The 17,083-nt window shown below is 47.2% G+C and overlaps 2 protein-coding genes across 54 annotated transcripts in view; one reads left to right on the plus strand and one right to left on the minus strand.

Annotated features, from left to right (window-relative positions):
* Positions 1–13,510, plus strand: part of RBMS2 (RNA binding motif single stranded interacting protein 2) — a 100,488-nt gene extending 86,978 nt beyond the window's left edge. For 9 of the 11 annotated variants that reach the window (XR_012420364.1, XM_074007200.1, XM_074007203.1 and 6 more), the window contains one exon: positions 10,119–13,510. The gene's annotated coding sequence lies outside the window, so the exon portion shown is untranslated. The remainder of the gene's footprint in view (positions 1–10,118) is intronic. The other 2 variants (XR_012420363.1, XR_012420357.1) reach the window with 1 other exon arrangement.
* Positions 1–17,083, minus strand: part of BAZ2A (bromodomain adjacent to zinc finger domain 2A) — a 42,728-nt gene that overhangs the window by 8,624 nt on the left and 17,021 nt on the right. For 20 of the 43 annotated variants that reach the window (XM_015431046.3, XM_015431045.3, XM_065524392.1 and 17 more), the window contains 15 exons: positions 13,639–13,776; positions 11,235–11,828; positions 10,175–10,360; positions 9,236–9,454; positions 8,009–8,482; positions 7,809–7,869; positions 6,666–6,774; positions 6,369–6,470; positions 5,991–6,201; positions 3,081–3,181; positions 2,695–2,760; positions 2,278–2,511; positions 1,169–1,423; positions 686–900; positions 316–390 (listed from right to left, as the gene is read on the minus strand). In XM_015431046.3, the coding sequence (XP_015286532.3) occupies positions 316–390; positions 686–900; positions 1,169–1,423; positions 2,278–2,511; positions 2,695–2,760; positions 3,081–3,181; positions 5,991–6,201; positions 6,369–6,470; positions 6,666–6,774; positions 7,809–7,869; positions 8,009–8,482; positions 9,236–9,454; positions 10,175–10,360; positions 11,235–11,828; positions 13,639–13,776 (3,040 nt within the window). Of the gene's footprint in view, positions 1–315; positions 391–685; positions 901–1,168; positions 1,424–2,277; positions 2,512–2,694; positions 2,761–3,080; positions 3,182–5,990; positions 6,202–6,368; positions 6,471–6,665; positions 6,797–7,808; positions 7,870–8,008; positions 8,483–9,235; positions 9,455–10,174; positions 10,361–11,234; positions 11,829–13,638; positions 13,777–17,083 lie in introns of all 43 variants that reach the window. The other 23 variants (XM_074007165.1, XM_015431048.3, XM_074007169.1 and 20 more) reach the window with 5 other exon arrangements.

Raw genomic sequence — 17,083 nt, forward strand, 5'->3', positions numbered from 1 at the left:
GCAGGAGAATCGCTTGAACATGGGAGGCAGAGGTTGCAGTGAGCCGAGACTGTACTATTGCATTCCAGCCTGGGCAACAGAGCAAGACTCCATCTCAAAAAAAAAAAAAAAAAAAAAAAAAAATTAAGGGAAACTGGTGAGGAACATGATAGTGCCACAGAAGAAATACCTGGACTCCAAACCATCCTGGGCCCTGGTAAGGTCCCAAATCCAGGGAAGGGGCTAAAGCATCACATTTCATGCCAAAACCCTGGCTATGCTTCACCCACCCCACTTCTCTCCTCTCTGGGGCTCTACCCTCTGTCTGGTCCCTACCTCCGGAGCCGACCTTCAACAATCCACTTGTTTTTCCTGTAGCTGGACATACTCTCCAGAGTCTTGTCAATCTCACTGCAGGGGAATAGGGAATAGGATGAAGTGGCAGCACAAAAAAAGGGAAAGGAGGCTCAAGGGTAAAGGGGCTGCAGCTGAAAAAGGAGTTCCAGCCTAGAAACTAGATCAGATGAATGGCAGAGGAAGGCTTAGGCTCTCCCAGGGAGGGCACTGCAATTCAGTCCCAAGTCACTCCATATCTTCAGAACATGGCAGTGAACACACATTTCTGAGGACTTCTGGAAAGCTAGAAGTCCTCCATCCCATTCTGATGCAAGGCATACAATGACCATCCCCACTCCCAGCCTCTCACTTGATGATGAGGGTGGAGCCATTGAGCTCATGCACAAGGAAGGCCAGGACAGCAGCCTTCTGCTGGGGTGACTGGGCCTGAAAAGGCTGGGTGCGCAGGCGATCACAGAGGGCTGGCTCTACTCCGTATGCCATAAGGAAGCAGCGCAGGATCTCCGACACATTGTCTCTTGTCAGTGGGATCTCAGACACCTTCTCCCCCAAGATCTTTAGGGACTGTGTGGAGGAGAGCATAATGGGAGTGAGTAGGGAAAGATGAACAACCAAGTTGGGTGAATGTGCAACAGGAAAATACACCAGAAGAGAACTATGGGGGTTAAGATAGAATACAAAAGACCACAAAAGAAAAGGAGTAAAATAAAGAAAAATAAGGAGAGAGGAATCAGGAAGAAAAAGAAATGGAAAAATATAAGGAAAAGAGAAACACTAAGTAGTTTTATCTCCTTTACTTGTCCTGGTTACTTTGGGAGGGACTTGCACTCACCTGACAGTAGGAGGGCAAGCCAGGATCATGGAGTGCAGCCTTCAGCAGCCTCACCAGCAGGTCTTGCACCTCACCCAAGCTGTCGCCTTGACACAGGAGTCCCTCCTGCAGGACCCCCAGGCTAGGCACATCTTTGGCAGGATCAAAGCCCAGCACCTTGCCAAAGCTATGCAGGAACTCCACAATGGTCAAGCAGTCTGAGAAGGCCCCACTGGGCAATGTCAGACCAGGGACTCGTGAGAAGTCAGGCAGGGGCTAGAGAGATAAAAGTGTTCTGTTAACAGTTAACACTGTTTTATTTTTTAAAAGAGTTAACACTGTTTTATTTTTTTAAAATAAAAGTTAACACTGGGGTTCTTCCTTTAATCTTTATGTAATTTTTTTTTTTTTTTTGAGATAGGGTCTCACTCTTGTCACCCAAGCCAGAGTGCAGTGGCATGATCTCTGCTCACTGCAGCCTTGACCTCCTAAACCCAAGCAATTCTCCCACCTCAGTCTCCCAAATAGCTGGGACTACAGGTACATGCCACCACACCCAGCTAATTTTCATATTTTTTGTAGAGATGAGGTCTCGTGGCCGGGCGCGGTGGCTCAAGCCTGTAATCCCAGCACTTTGGGAGGCCGAGACGGGCGGATCACGAGGTCAGGAGATCGAGACCATCCTGGCTAATATGGTGAAACCCCGTCTCTACTAAAAAATACAAAAAACTAGCCGGGCGAGGTGGTGGGCACCTGTAGTCCCAGCTACTCGGGAGGCTGAGGCAGGAGAATGGCGTAAACCCGGGAGGCGGAGCTTGCAGTGAGCTGAGATCCGGCCACTGCACTCCAGCCTGGGCGACAAAGCGAGACTCCGTCTCAAAAAAAAAAAAAAAAAAAAAAAGAGAGATGAGGTCTCGCCATGTTGCCCAGGCTGGTCTTGAACTACGGGGCTCGAGCAATCTGCCCGCCTCAGCCCTCCCAAAGTGCTGGGATTACAGGTGTGAGCCATGGCACCCGGCCTTCCTTTAATCTTTAATGGAAATGTTTCTCCCATTGCAGAAGTCCCTGTTTTTTTTTTTAAAGGAAAGTCTTCCCAACTGACCCAGGAACTGTTACTCTCTCCTCACTACCTGGTGGTCAGTCAGACACATATCCTCTGTTGGCTTCTTCATTTCCTCCAAGATCATCTGTTGCCTCTGCCGTTCCTCCAAGCGCCTCTGTGTGGCCAGGGTCTTATCTGCTTTACAGGCTGGCTTGGCTTTGGCCACCTCCTCCTTTTCCTTCATTTTTACCTTCTCCTTCTTTTCCCTCTTGACTTTTTCCTTCAGTTTTTCCTGCTTTGTCTTTCCCTTTTCTTTCTCAGCCTACCCAAGGAAAAGAGGAACCAGGAGTGCCATAAAGATACCAGTTACTATCCTTCCCTGTTCCCAGTCCTCCCAACCTCATGGCCCAGAAATCTCACTATAAAACAAGACTGATGTACGTGTCTTGCAAAATCAGTTTAGTGGCTTCAAAATTATACTTGGCAAGTTTGTACATGCACCTACCTTGGATTTCTTCTTAGCTTCCTTCTGCTTTAAGCTCTTGGTCTCTTGTTTCCGCTTATTTCTGGCCTGTAAACCATAAGGGAAGTCATTTCTCCTCAAACTCTGAAAGCATCTCTGCTTGGGCTAGGATTCAAAAACAGACAAGGGTGCTGGGGAGGAGAGGTGAGAGATGGAATGAGGGGTTGGCAATGGATTAATTCTCTCACCCTAGAGATGCCCACGTTATTTTTGAACAAGCCCAATTCTCTAAATCAAGCGCAAGAAATTTCAGGGTAATGAAGATATACTGCTACACAGGGAGTGGTGGATGTGGGAGATGAAAATAAAACATGAAGTAGACTGTAGGAAAAATTAACCTACTGTGTCATCTCTCTGATGTCCCTCACCTGCCCTTGGATAGTAGTCTGACACTCTCCCCGTTGTACCTTCTGCCTCATCTTCTTCTTGCTTTTACCAATCTTTGCTTTATCTTCCTCATTCGATGTTTCTTGAGAGCAGAAAGAAAAATGAAACAAGTGAGGCAGGAAGGCAGTTCTCTAGCATCCAGGGCAACACATGCCTGTCTCAAAGCTGGCCTCCCAAGCAGTTCCCTGAATAATCTAGTTTTATTTTTATTTTTTTTTTTTTAAGTATACATAATAAAACATTGGGGGGAAAAATGTAGGAGAGGCACCTGCTATGGGTGTGGCACAAAGAACTCAAATGACATCTGCCCAGAAGCACCAGCCCCTGGCTCCAATCAGACTGCTTTACAAGGTGTCCTGCTGATAGAAAAGAGGCCACAATGGCAGAGTAGCCTTGTAGCCAATCTCTATCCCAGGATACCTGACAAGAGCAGCAACCCACAGACTGATTTTAGAGCAGAGAGCAGAGAAAGGATATAGCAAGCCAAACTGTCAGGGAAAGAGGGTAGTAGTTAGAAGCACTGATTAACCAAGGATGTGCCGGAAAAAAGCCCACACAGCGGACACCTCAAAAGAATCAGATCAACATTGACATAGCTATTGATCATGCTCAGCTCCATGTCTTGCTTCACTAAAAGTTCTGAATTTCTTCCTTCTGGAAGACTTGTGGAAGTATAATTCTGCAAGCAATAGAGTATTTCATAGTTGATGTTTCTGACATGACTCTCTCTCTCTATATATATATATGTATGTGTATATATGTATATATGTGTGTGTGTGTATGTATGTATATACAGACACGGAGTCTTGCTCTGTCGCCCAGGCTGGAGTGCAATGGCACAATCTCGGTTCACTGCAACCTCCGCCTCCCAGGTTCAAGCCATTCTCCTGCCTCAGCCTCCTGAGTAGCTGGGACTACAGGTGTGTGGCCACCACGCCCTGCTAATTTTTTGTATTTTTAGTACAGGAGGGGTTTCGCCATTTTAGCCAGGACGGTCTCGATCGCCTGACCTCATGATCCGCTGGTCTCAGCCTCCCAAAGAGTTGGGATTACAGCAGTGAGCCACCGTGCCCGGCCCTGACATAACAATATTTATTAATTTGTTTCTGGTATAGAAACGCCACCATATGTCTACATGACAACCCTTTAAGACAATTACGGGCAGATGAACTACCTAAGGCTTTGAATAAAATATGAGACTTGACCGGGTGCAGTGGCTCACGCCTGTAATCCCAGCACTTTGGGAGGCTGAGGCAGGTGGATCACCTGAGGTCAGGAGTTCGAGACCAGCCTGACCAACATGGAGAAACCCTATCTCTACTAAAAATACAAAATTAGCCAGGTGTGTTGGCACACGCCTATAATCCCAGCTACTCTGGAGGCTGAGGCAGCAGATTCGCTTAAACCTGGGAGGTTTTAACTAGGGAATCGCTTAAACCTGGGAGGTTGCGGTAAGCCAAGATCGCACCATTGCACTCCAGCCTGAGCAACAAGAGCAAAAATCCATCTCAAAAAAAAAAAAAAAGAAAAGAAAAGAAAAAAAGGTCAGGTGTCGTGGATTACGCCTGCAATCCCAACATTTTGAGAGGCCAAGGCAGGTGGATCACAAGGTCAGGAGACCGAGACCATCCTGGCTAACGTGGTGAAACCCTGTCTCTACTAAAAATACAAAAAATTAGCCAGGCGTGGTGGCGGGCGCCTGTAGTCCCAGCTACTCGGGAGGCTGAGGCAGGAGAATGGCGTGAACTCAGGAGGCGGGGCTTGCAGTAAGCTGAGATCGCGCCACTGCACTCCAGCCTGGGTGACAGAGTGAGACTCCGTCTCAAAAAGAAAAAAAAAAAAAAAGAGACTTGTTCTAGGTCATTTGGTTGAAACATGACAGAGCTACATGTCTGAGTGAGAATCAAAAGACTAAGTTTTTTCACATTCTTCACACTACACCAGGGTAAACGCACTATTTACTGAAAAATTTAGGTATTTCTCACCCGTCCATCCACTAAAACAGTGCTGCTTCTTCTTCTTCTTCTTATTATTATTATTATTTTGAGATGGAGTTTCACTCTTGTTGCCCAGGCTGGAGTGCAATGGTGCGATCTCAGCTCACCGCAACCTCTGCCTCCCGGGTTCAAGTTATTCTCCTGCCTCAGCCTCCGGAGTAGCTGGGACTACAGGCATGCACCACCACGCCAGCTAATTTTTTTTTTTTTTTTTTTTAGTAGAGATGGGGTTTCACCATGTTTGCTGGGATAGTCTCAATCTCTTGACCTCATGATCTGCCTGCCTTGGCCTCCCAAAGAGGTGGGATTACAGGCGTGAAACACTGTGCCCGGCCTATTATTTTTTTTTAGAAACAGGGTCTTGCTGTGTTGCCCAGGTTGGAGTGCAATAACACAACTGCAGTTTACTGCAGCCTCCAAACTCCTGGGCTCAAGTGATCCTCTCCTGCCTGCCTCAGCCTCCTGGGTAACTGGGATTATTAGGCACACACCACCATGCCTGGCTCCCAATTATCTTTTAAATTCAGACGTGAATTCTGAACTTCCATGATCGTAAAAATGAGTAAGGTAGGAGGGTACAACTGAACCAGTATAAGATAAGGAGCTAAAAGATGGAAAGGAAGGGCAAGAAAGTCCTCTCCTCTGGGCTAAACACATCTGGGGACAGCCCAAGGTTTCACTGGTAGCAGCAACTCAAGAAAGAGTATGGCTGGAAAAGAAGCATTCCCAAGCGCTGGGACTATGATGCTGGATTCCAAAGAGAAGCTGATTCAGATTCGTTCTTCCCAGATAATGTTAGTCACGCTCCTGGGAAATCCAGGTATTAGCAATTCATCAACATTTTAGATACCTCACGGAGGAAGCCGAATTCCAAAGTAAGAAACACCACTGTACCTTGGGCCTCCAGTTTCTTTAGGAGGCGGTTGTCTGTCTTGTCCAACAGCTCAGTGATTTTGACCTTAGGTGGCCGACCTCGGCCCCGTTTCACCTTGGGGACTTCCTTAGTCTTAGTCTTCTCAGTGTTTCGAGGTCGACCCCGTTTGCCAGTAATTGCCTGAATCCTCGATGGGATCTCCTCTGCTGAGAGCTGCACCCACTGCAAGCCCTAAGGTAGCAAGGGAGACTGTTACAGTAGGAAGGAATCGGTGCAGGCCACTAGACCCTCGGAACCATTCAATGCCCCAGAACCTTCAAACCCCACAAGAGGAAGCTGCAGCTTGTCCACCAACTCATCCTCAGGGACAAAAGCATATTTAACCCTTAGGTCTGCACCTCTGGCGTGTCTCTTTCTTCAAAGAAATCTCCAACAGGCATACGGGGACTGAAGCTGAAGTGCTCACGGCGGACACTGTGTACCACATTGCGGCTCAGGTACTAAGAGGAGGAAGTAAAGTAACATTAATAAAGCTGGAATCCTACCATGTATTTGGTCAGCAAAGGCACAAGCAGAACAGACCCAGAGCAGACAATGGCAGCCTGTTGCCACTGAGCCCAAGAACGGAGTCTTAGGCAGTGGAAAGGAGTCCACTGAGCCCAAGAAAGGAGTCCTTTAAAAAAAAGCTACATTACCTTGATCACTTCTGGAAATTGCTTCATCCTCTTCCCACAGGGTCCATAATACCAGGTCTCCCCCTGCCATCGGTGGCTGCCCTTCTTGATGCGCACCTCTCTCCGCCACCTGCCAGAGAAGCACATGGGCCCTGCCGCCAGGTCACACCCCTACCCACTCCCATGCCACCTAAGAGCCAAGCCCTCTGAGCAGATGGCCCTCCCCACATTTGTATCTCTAGAACTGCATGCAGATGCAAAAGCATCAACAGAGATAAGCTTGGATAGAAGGCTGACTTAAGCTCCAGCAAACACACCAAGGTCCTTAGGAGAAAAGCAATACACCAAACTGCACAAGCTCAGAGATCTCCACCCCCCTTTACAAAATCAGTGAGATAAGCAGTCAGAAACCCCTCCCTGAGCCATTCAGGGCAGTTACTGGATTTCCAGTAAAGAGGATAAAGACCTAAGGGGAATAAAAGCAGAAGACAAAGGACAGGGAGGCAAGCAGAAAAGTAAATTTGCTGCTGACTCCATGAAAAGACTCAATATGCCAGGGTTTAGTTAGGAACTCTGTGTTCTGAGCAATATTATTCTAAGACTAACTCTAATCTTTCTCTCAAAATTTTAAGCAGTACTCAGACTTGGTGACCACAAGTAGCCTTGAAGGGGAGGGGTGGGGAAGATCCAGGAAGGCAGTTATTTCCACAAGGCCCTGGTGTCAGCTAGTTTGTTCATTTTGGTCATGTACTGTTCCTGCCCTCACCTCTCCTAAGAGCATTAAAACAACAAAACCACCTCAATTCATTAGTACTAAGTCGCTCCTCATTCATTACTATCCCTTCTCTACAGAAATAGGACAAGCCAGCTAGTTTGGATGTAAGCCCTAGGGTTTGAAAAAGATAATAGCTGGAGCTCCTTAGGCAAAATTGAGTCACTACAAGATGAAGAAAGAATAGGTGATGGAAGATAGACCTTGAGAGAAGACGGAAAACCTAGGAATCTCATGCCAAGAAACATTATCACTGCAGATAACTGTCCTGTAATCTACTCTTGTATGGCTCATTCCTCCCCCATCTCAGAGGAAAAGAGGCATTCCCTTCTTTCTAGAGTTGTGCATTAAACTTGTCAAGGTCAATAAATGTAGCAAACTAGAGCATTTACCCATGTTGGAGGGGAAGACGAACTTCTTCTGGGGTAGCAATACGTCTCCTCATGACATCACCTTGGGAGGAAGGGATACCCAAGTTAAGAGTTCAAGCAAAATATTTAAACAATAGACCAGCAGGGAAAGGCTAACTGCAACATGGGACAGAAAAGTTTCTTGGAACCAGACAGGGATAGAATAGAATCTGGATACTCACCACTACTAGAAGTAGTGAGTTCCTCTCCAGTGATCTCTTCCAGGTCAGCAGTGGTTTCTAGGAAGCTGCTGGCATCCTTATTTGCTGGGGAGGCTGTTGGAAAGGCAGCTGCTGGGGAAGTTACAGGAGAGGCTTTTGGGGATGTCACTGAAGCCGTCAAGGGGACTTCTGAGGAAACTGCTGGGAGGACTGCTGAGGAAGCTGGAGAGACCACTGAGAAGACTGCTGGAGAGACAACTGTAGAAACTGCGGGACAAACTTCTGGAGAGATTTCTGGGGAGGCTGCTGGAGAAACCACTAGGGAGACTGCTGGGGAGGTTGTTGGTGAGACTGCTGGTGAGGTTGCTGGATGTAGCTGAATAGTGGATGACTGATCAGGAGCTGGCTGGGTCAGGGATGGTGGGAAGTCTGAAGACTGAGTTTCCATTTCCTCCTGTTCAGCGTCACTACCATTGTTCAGGTCAAAGCTGTTATCTAGAATCCAAAGGGACAGGATAGGCTTTAAAAAAAAAAAGGCATCACATAAAACAAGAGAATCTACTCAGTCAAACCTGGACCAAGCTAAACAGGGTTACTTCAAGGGGTCTTCCCTAGGGTTGGAAAAAGTAGCAGCTTTTTCTCCCAACCAATCACGAAGATTAAAGGGTAAAGATGCTACAGATGTCACTGTGTGAAGAAACACCTTTTACCTGGTGCCAGTAAAGGCTCTGGCCTCCTTCTCCCTACAAATTCCAAGTCTCACAAGCTCTTCAAAGCAGAGGGCACAGGTCAGAGTACAGCAGTCTGTGCCTCTTTTAGTCCCACCATACACTATCCCATAGCCCCTCAGCTCCCAGCAAGTGCTTTCCCACTTTTTTTTTTTTTTTTTTTTTGAGATGGAGTCTCGCTCTGTTGCCTAGGCTGGAGCGCAATGACACAATCTCAGTTCACTGCAACCTCCACCTCCCAGGGCCAAACGATTGTCCTGCTTCAGCCTCCCAAGTAGCTGGGATTACAGGCGCGTGCCACCACACCTGGCTAATTTTGTATTTTTAGTACAGGCGAGGTTTCACCATGTTGGCCAGGTGGTCTCGAACTCCTGATCTCAGGTGATCCGCCCGCCTCGGCCTCCCAAAGTGACGGGATTAGAAGTGTGAGCCACTGCGCCCGGTCAGATTTCCCACTCTTAAGGCCCTAACTGTGAAACTTATTCTCTCATCTTTCTTTGTCCTACCTACCCTCACTTACCTTGCAGGACAGACTCCCCTAGGACAGGTGGAGAGGTGGGACTGGCAAAGATAGAGGCTGATGTTTGACTATCATCTGCCAGGAGACTGAAGGCAGTAGCATTATTGAGGGAAGGGCAATCAAGGGCAGAAATCACAGGGCTGTCCTCAAGAGGCAGCTTGTCCTCTGCACCCATTAGCTCTGTGTCATCAATACCATATAGTCCTCCACTCACTGGCTCTGTTCACAAGGGTAGAAAAATCAGAGCAGGATAATGAGAAAAAAAATCAGAAAGCAAGACTTAAGAAACACTGGTCAGAAAATATCCAATTCTAGTTCCCACAGTGTGAAGATTCTTCCTAATATTAAATTAGATAACAACTAAAGCCTTCTCCCTGAAAGAGTAGTCATGAGATTGTAGGGATCATAAAAGTTTGAGGGGAGGCCAAGGCAGGAGAATTGCCTGAGGCCTGGAGCTCAAGACCAGCCTGGGCAACATAGCAAGACCTCATCTCTACAAGATGAAAATGGAAGGAAAGGCATTGGTGGTATTATCTACCCAGAGACCTAGCAAAATTCTAGGATTTATCATAAAATATGTCTTTCTTGTACTTCAGTGGGGTAAAAGGTAACTGCTCACTGACAAATGTTTCCTTCCTAGTTTGTTAGAACCCAGAAAGATCAACTGTGTGGTAATAAGTCCCTATCCAGTGAATTATTACAGCCCAGAGCTCTTGGCCAAAAGTAATACTGGGAAATAACCTGGGACATAAACCAATTCAGCTCAGAGTTCAGTTAGTGCAACAAGGCCAGTGGCATGTAACTGTGGTCTGCCTTAGGCCTACCTGGAAGCCCCAATGCCCTGGATTCCCTAATACTTTTCCCATTTTACTGTCTCTTTCAGGTAAAGGTTGGCTACTGTGCATGGATAAATTAAACGGGGCCAGCCTCCAAACCTACCTGGTGCCAGAGAGTTGAAGGGCTCCAAAGAGTCTTCACTGAGGATTGGAGTGTCTTCCAGTTGATCAGGAAGATGTGAAGGATCATCTAAACAACTCACTGTGGGGTCAGGGACCAGGACTGAGACCTCTTGGTGTAACGATTCCACAGAAGGGACAGAGCCATTGTAGCCACACATCTTCAGTTCTAGGAAATCCCAGGAGAGACCAAAAGTCAAAATCAGTGCCTTATATTGGTTCATTTAGCTATATTAGGCAGTCAGTCTTTGCTAGAAGGATGTTCATTCATTCAACATTTATTGCGGCCAGTTCTTTGCTGGGAACCGATCACATCAAGATACTCTGAGCAGAGAGGTACTGGTAAAATCAATCCTACAGCAGGCAAAGAGAGGAAAAGAGAGTAGGGTCTGAGATAAGATCTTTATCATGTTCTCAGATATCTCCCCCATCCAGTGGGAAACAGAGAAAACATCCTGTAATTATACAGAGTGGTGATTACCCTTGTATCAGGAATCAACTGGAAGCTAAGCTTCTATCTATTTTGAGGGAAAAGATGAGAGGGGCTGTCACATGTACTAATGCTAAACAACAAAAAAAGGAAACTGAGTAGACAAATAATGATATGCTCTGCCTGCTTCCTTCCCTCCTTCATATGCCAATCACTACATTGGGCTCAGACGACTTTAGCAGCCAGTCTGCTCCTGCCACAGTTAGTTAAAACAGCCTCAATGCTCACTGCTAGACCCTAACCACTTCATATATTTTGAAAGAAGCCTTTCTTGATGCAGGGTGTCTGTTGGGGCTGTTTCGGGCTCGCCCACCTGCCCTCTCCAGGCCAGAAGCTCTGCATGAGCTTGAAATAATTTGCACTCCCACTCCCGAGCTGGTGCTGCTGCCACAAAAACACCAGCCACTTGGCTCTGCTAATTGCTAATCACCAACATGCAAATCAGCCTCCACTGCAGAGAGCTGGAAAGACAAGTTTTCCTCACCTCAAAAAGCCACTATCCCCCCCAGCTCCATTTTCCCTTTCCCCACCCAGTTCACCAACCCAGTTATACCTGGCTGCTCTTCTTCCAGCTCCAGGCTGCCTACCAAGCCAGTGCCATTCTCTGCCACAACTGAAGTCATCTCCTTTTCCGCTGCCTCATCAGGGTGGATATCACTGCCTACCTCCTGGGAGGGTGCAAAGGTTTGAATGCTAGATCCCAACATAGGAGAAGTCTGTGGGGAGGTGAAAAAACTAGGGGGTCCATTGGGCATCACCTCAAAATTCTGGTCAGGAAAGGAATCATACAGTTCTTGTGAATCAAAGTTAAGCCCCATGGGACTCTGGGTACCGTTGGCCCAGAACTCTTGGCTCCCAGCCCGAAGGTTAGTGTTGTGACTTGGGGATGAAGGTTGCCGGCTGCCCCCAAGGATGCCGTTGAGTGGGTATTGTCCCCCCGAGAACTGGGAGAGAAGGGGTGGGTCCTTGAGGTTGCTGCCAGAATTGGCAGATGGGTACTGTGAGTAGTTCCAGAGACAGTCGTAGGCCACGCTGGGGTGATGGAGGTGTGAGGTGCTGGAGGAGTGGGGAGCAGAGTTCAAAATCCCTGAAGTAGTAGTGTGAGATACAGTAGATAAGCCATTAACATTCACATCCCCATTCAAACCTGGCAGAGAAGGAAAGAAAAGGTCAGCTACAGATATGTAGGCAAGCAACTCTACCAAAACAAACCCAAAGTAATAGCACTGACTAGAAAAAGACATGGTAAAGGAAAAGGGGATTCCTCCCCTGCTATATCCAGTTTTTGGGTCTCTGGAGAACACCAAGCCCAGAGGCTCCTGGATGTAGGCTTAGCAACTGCTGCTGAGGCTGCTGAGTAGGGGGCTGGAGAGCGCTCCAGGCCTGTCATGGGAGCCACCAGCAGAGCTGGATGCTGCTGCTTACTACTGGCTTTTTTTTGTGGTTTATTTTTTGTTTGTTTGTTTTGAGATGGAGTCTCACTCAGTCGCCAGGCTGGAGTGCAATGGCGCAATCTCGACTCACTGCAACCTCCGCCTCCCGGGTTCAAGTCAATTCTCCTGCCTCAGCCTCCCGAGTAGCTGGGACTACAGGCACCCACCACCAGGCCCGGCTAATTTTTGTATTTTTAGTAGAGACGGGGTTTCACTGTGTTGGCCAGGATGGTCTCGATCTCTTGCCCTCGTGATCCACCTGCCTCGGCCTCCCAAAGTGCTGGGATTACAGGCATGAGCCACCATGCCTGGCCTTTTTTTTGTTTTTAATTAAATGAAACTGTTCGCAGACTCCCTACAGTGACTTGCGTTCTGCCCTACTCTCATTCCCTAGGGGATTTCTTCCCTTGGAGGGGCATGACTGAATTCTCCAGGGGCCCCCTTTCCCCACTGCCTATTTGGCCCCACAGTGGCACCAAAAGGGACAACCTCCACCTCACTGGCACATGCAGATCCAGCACTTTGTGCTGGGCTAAGAATAGAATTTGTAGTCACCACAGCGACAAGAACCCAGCTCAGAAGGCTGGGCTTGGCCCTTCCCTATAGGCACTAGAAGGTAATATGCCAGCTGGGGCGGGGGAGACCTTTGCGTGCAGTGCTGTAGAGTTCAGCTATCAACATCAATGGCAACCTCTGGAATGGAGGACAATCAATCAAAAAGAACCAAGATATTAAGGAAGCTTGAGAGGTAGGGTGGAACCCAATGAAATAAAGGAGCTTCTACCATCTGCAACCCTTTTGGAGAGGATAGGAGGGAGAAGCAGCAGTATTTTTCTGCTGCAAGGAAGGAAGGAAGCATGTGGGCTTCTCTCTGCTTCCAAGTATAAAGGACCTGAAACCCAAGCAAGATTATAGAGGTACCTGGCGAGTCATGGTACAGAGCAACCGGTAAGCCAAATCCAGGAAAAGACCCAATCCTGGCAGCAACACCACCATATGGAATTATGAACTTCTCTCTGGGGAACTAGGTAAGCACTAAACTTTCCCTTGTCCCTACCTTCCATCCAAGGACAGAAGGTGGAATAAGTACTTATAGCATCTGCCTTTCTCTGATGTACAAACTAAAAGGCAATACACTGCAACTTGCACTTCATTCAACTCTCAGTACTGGCCCAGTGTAGCTCCCTAACCTCTAAAAACAGCTTCTTAGAAGGCTAGTCCTTTATCTCTCTCATGAGTCCAACCTGGTTAGCAGCAGCAGTAGCCACCTCACCGCTCTGTCAGCAGCCAGGGGAACAGGGCTGACAGAAGAACAGGCTAAGATGAAAAAGCCGTTGGGTTTTCCTAACCTCTTCCAACCTTAAGTCAATTAAAAAAATGTTTGCAAAAAACCCGAGAACTTGTTCATAGAAGTTGATTTCTCTCCAGCAGCTAGACCAAAGTGAAGCAAAATAATCCCCCATGAATCCGCCCTTAAGGGTTGATGCCCATTCCCTCCCCAGGCCAAGCAGCCCTCACACTCACTTTTCCCTTGCTGGGGGAAGTTCATGGGAGACCCGTTAGTGTAGAGGCCCTCCCCTGAGGAAGGAGAGGGTTTCAGTCCTGAGGCAGCAGGTGCAGGGGGAAGGCCAGTAAAGTTAAAATGGTCGTTTGCCTCCATTTCTGCAGGAGGGGAGAGAGAGGGGGAAAAAAATACTGGCGGTTAAACAAGGTTATGTCACCTGGAATCTTCCAGGGGGAATGACCCCTCCCCTCCACCTACTTACCCTTCTCCTACCTAAGTACTGCGTGAGGGAAAGTACAAGCTAAGAAAAGAGAAGGAGAAAATACGCCCCAAGGCTGAGCAATGACCCTAAGAAAATTGTCTTTTAAAGCCAGCTTTGGTGATTAAAAAACAAAACGAGTTAGCGAGAAAAACCAAGATACAAGCCTGGAGTTTTCCCTCTGTGTAAGCTCCACTCAGCCCAGGTTACCCTTCTATATTAGATATTAGCCCTCTACTGTAACACTTAACATTCTCCATCCTTTTGTTTTTATCCTCAAGGTAAAGTCTGTCTCCCAGGCCCACAAAAGGTTCTCAAAGCCATCTTTTTGAGAGAAAAGCATACTTGATAAACACTCTTTGTTTCATTATTAAACTTGAGCTAAACATAATTTCTGATTATCCTATCCATAGCCCTAGACATCTCAAGATAGTAGTTACATTAGTAAAGGGATTTGAAAAGGAGAATACATTTCAGAAAGGTGATCATAATGGCAAACCTCAAATCAACCAGCAATAATTCTACTCTTTATGCTCCCCAAGAACATGGGTCAGAAAAATGTCAGCAGTGAAAAATTGATTAAATATGAGGGTGTCCCAAAAAGTATTATTCTGTTATGTCTATTATGGTTATTTCCTAATATTTTAGTTTTGTGACTTAAATATAAAGAAAGGGTCACAGAGAAAATAGCAAGATACTTATATTTGTAAAGTGCAATGGCTCATTGAGGTATGGTTAAAAAGTTTTTCACCCGGGCCGGAAGCGGTGGCTCAAGCCTGTAATCCCAGCACTTTGGGAGGCCGAGGTCAGGAGATGGAGACCATCCTGGCTAACACGGTGAAGCCCCGTCTCTACTAAAAAATACAAAAAACTAGCTGGGCGAGGTGGCACATGCTACTCGGGAGGCTGAGGTAGGAGAATGGCGTAAACCCGGGAGGCAGAGCTTGCAGTGAGCTGAGATCTGGCCACTGCACTCCAGCCTGGGCAGCGGAGCGAGACTCCGTCTCAAAAAAAAAAAAAAAAAAAAAAAAGGTTTTTCACCCTTTCTGAATACTACTAATAATGATGAGAAGCCCTTGATCAGAATGAATTTAACTTTGATAGAGGAAAGGAAAGAAAGTAAACAGAAGCCAGAATTGTTGCTCAAGTCTAACGTATCAATCGGATTCTTGTGATATCCTAGTGCATACCCAACTTGATATGTGAGAAACGTAATCTGTCTTGATACAGAAAAAGCAACTCCTGAATTATGTTATTACATTTTTTTTTTTTTTTTTTTTTTTTTTGAGACAGAGTCTCGCTCTGTCGCCCGGGCTGGAGTGCAGTGGCCGGATCTCAGCTCACTGCAAGCTCCGCCTCCCGGGTTCACGCCATTCTCCTGCCTCAGCCTCCCGAGTAGCTGGGACTACAGGCGCCCACCACCGCGCCCGGCTAATTTTTTGTATTTTTTAGTAGAGACGGGGTTTCACCGTGTTAACCAGGATGGTCTCGATCTCCTGACCTCGTGATCCGCCCGTCTCGGCCTCCCAAAGTGCTGGGATTACAGGCCTGAGCCACCACGCCCGGCCATGTTATTACATTTTAAAAAAGAGAAGAATTCAGGCCAGGTGCGGTGGCTCATGCCTGTAATCCCAGCACTTTGTGAGGCCGAGGTAGGTGGATCACCTGAGGTCAGGAGTTGGATACCAGCCTGACCAACATGGTAAAACCCTGTCTCTACTAAAACTACAAAAATTAGCTGGGTGGTGGCGGGCGCCTGTAATCCCAGCTAGTCGGGAGGCTAAGGAAGAAGAATCACTTGAACCCGCAAGGCAGAGGTTGCAGTGAGCCGAAATTGCACCACTGCACTCCAGCCTGGGCGGCAAGAGTGAAACTCCATTTCAAAAACAACAGAATGAATACACTGGTTAAATACATATATGATAGGCCTGGCATAGTGGCTCACACCTATAATCCCAATACTTTGGAAGCCAAAGCAGGAGGACTGTTTGAGGCTATGAGTTTGAGACCAAGCTGGATAACATGGTGAGACCGGCCTCTACAAAACATTTTAAAAGTAGCAGGGTGTGCGGGCGTGGTGGCTCACACCTGTAATCCCAGCACTTTGGGAGGTCAAAGCTGGCAGATCACCTGAGGTCAGGAGTTCGAGACCAGCCTGGCCAACATGGTGAAATCCTGTCTCTACTAAAAACACAAAAATTAGCCAGGCGTGGTGGCGGGCACCTGTAATCCCAGAGGCTCGGGAGGCTGAGACAAGAGAATTGCTTGGACCCAGGAGACGGAGGTTGCAGTGAGTGGAGATCGTGCCACTGCACTCTGGCCTGGGGAACAAGAGCGAGACTTCATCTTGAAAAAAAAAAGTAGCAGGATGTGGTGGGGCACACCTGTGGTCCTAGCTTACTGGAGAGGGTAAGGCAGAAGGATCACTTGAGCCCAGGAGGTCGAGGCTGCAGTGAACCATGATCATGATCATGCCACTGTACTCCAGCCTGGGTGACAGAGCATGACCCTGTCTCAAAAAAAAAAGAATATATATATATGCCCACTGGCCAAAGTCTGCAAGAGTCACATTCATAAACATGCTACATTACTACAAATTAGACACCAGTAGTATAAATGTGAATATAGCATAATTCTGAGCATGAAACATAAACTCTGCATAGTATGTGCGAATTGTCTGTATCTTAATCAATTTTAACTGAAAGTTTAAAAATAAAAATAGGCCAAGCATGGTGGCTCATGCCTGTAATCCCAGTGCTTCAGGAGGCCGAAGCAGGAGGATTGCTTGAGGTGAGGAGATCAAGACCAGCCTGGGAAACGCAGCAAGGCTCTGTCTCCCCAAAAAATAAAAAAGTTAGCTGAGCATGGTGGTTCCTGCCTGTAGTCTTGGCTGCTCAAGGAGGATGAGGCAGGAAGATTACTTGAGCCCAAAAGTGCAAGTCTAGCCTATGTACCATAGCAAGACCCTATCTCTACAAAATAAAAGCAATTTGCATTTTGTTGATTTAAGGGAGAAAGTTTTTAGGACTTACTCATCTCCCATATAGGATATCTCATCTTTAGTCTAAATAGGGGTATCCAATCTTTTGGCTTCCCTGGGCCACACTGGAAGAAGAATTGTCTTGGGCCACACATAAAATACACTAACGAGGCCGGGCGCGGTGGCTCAAGCCTGTAATCCCAGCACTTTGGGAGGCCGAGACGGG

The sequence above is a fragment of the Macaca fascicularis genome, chromosome 11 (assembly GCF_037993035.2).
Source record: "Macaca fascicularis isolate 582-1 chromosome 11, T2T-MFA8v1.1".
NCBI classification, from domain to species: domain Eukaryota; kingdom Metazoa; phylum Chordata; class Mammalia; order Primates; family Cercopithecidae; genus Macaca; species Macaca fascicularis.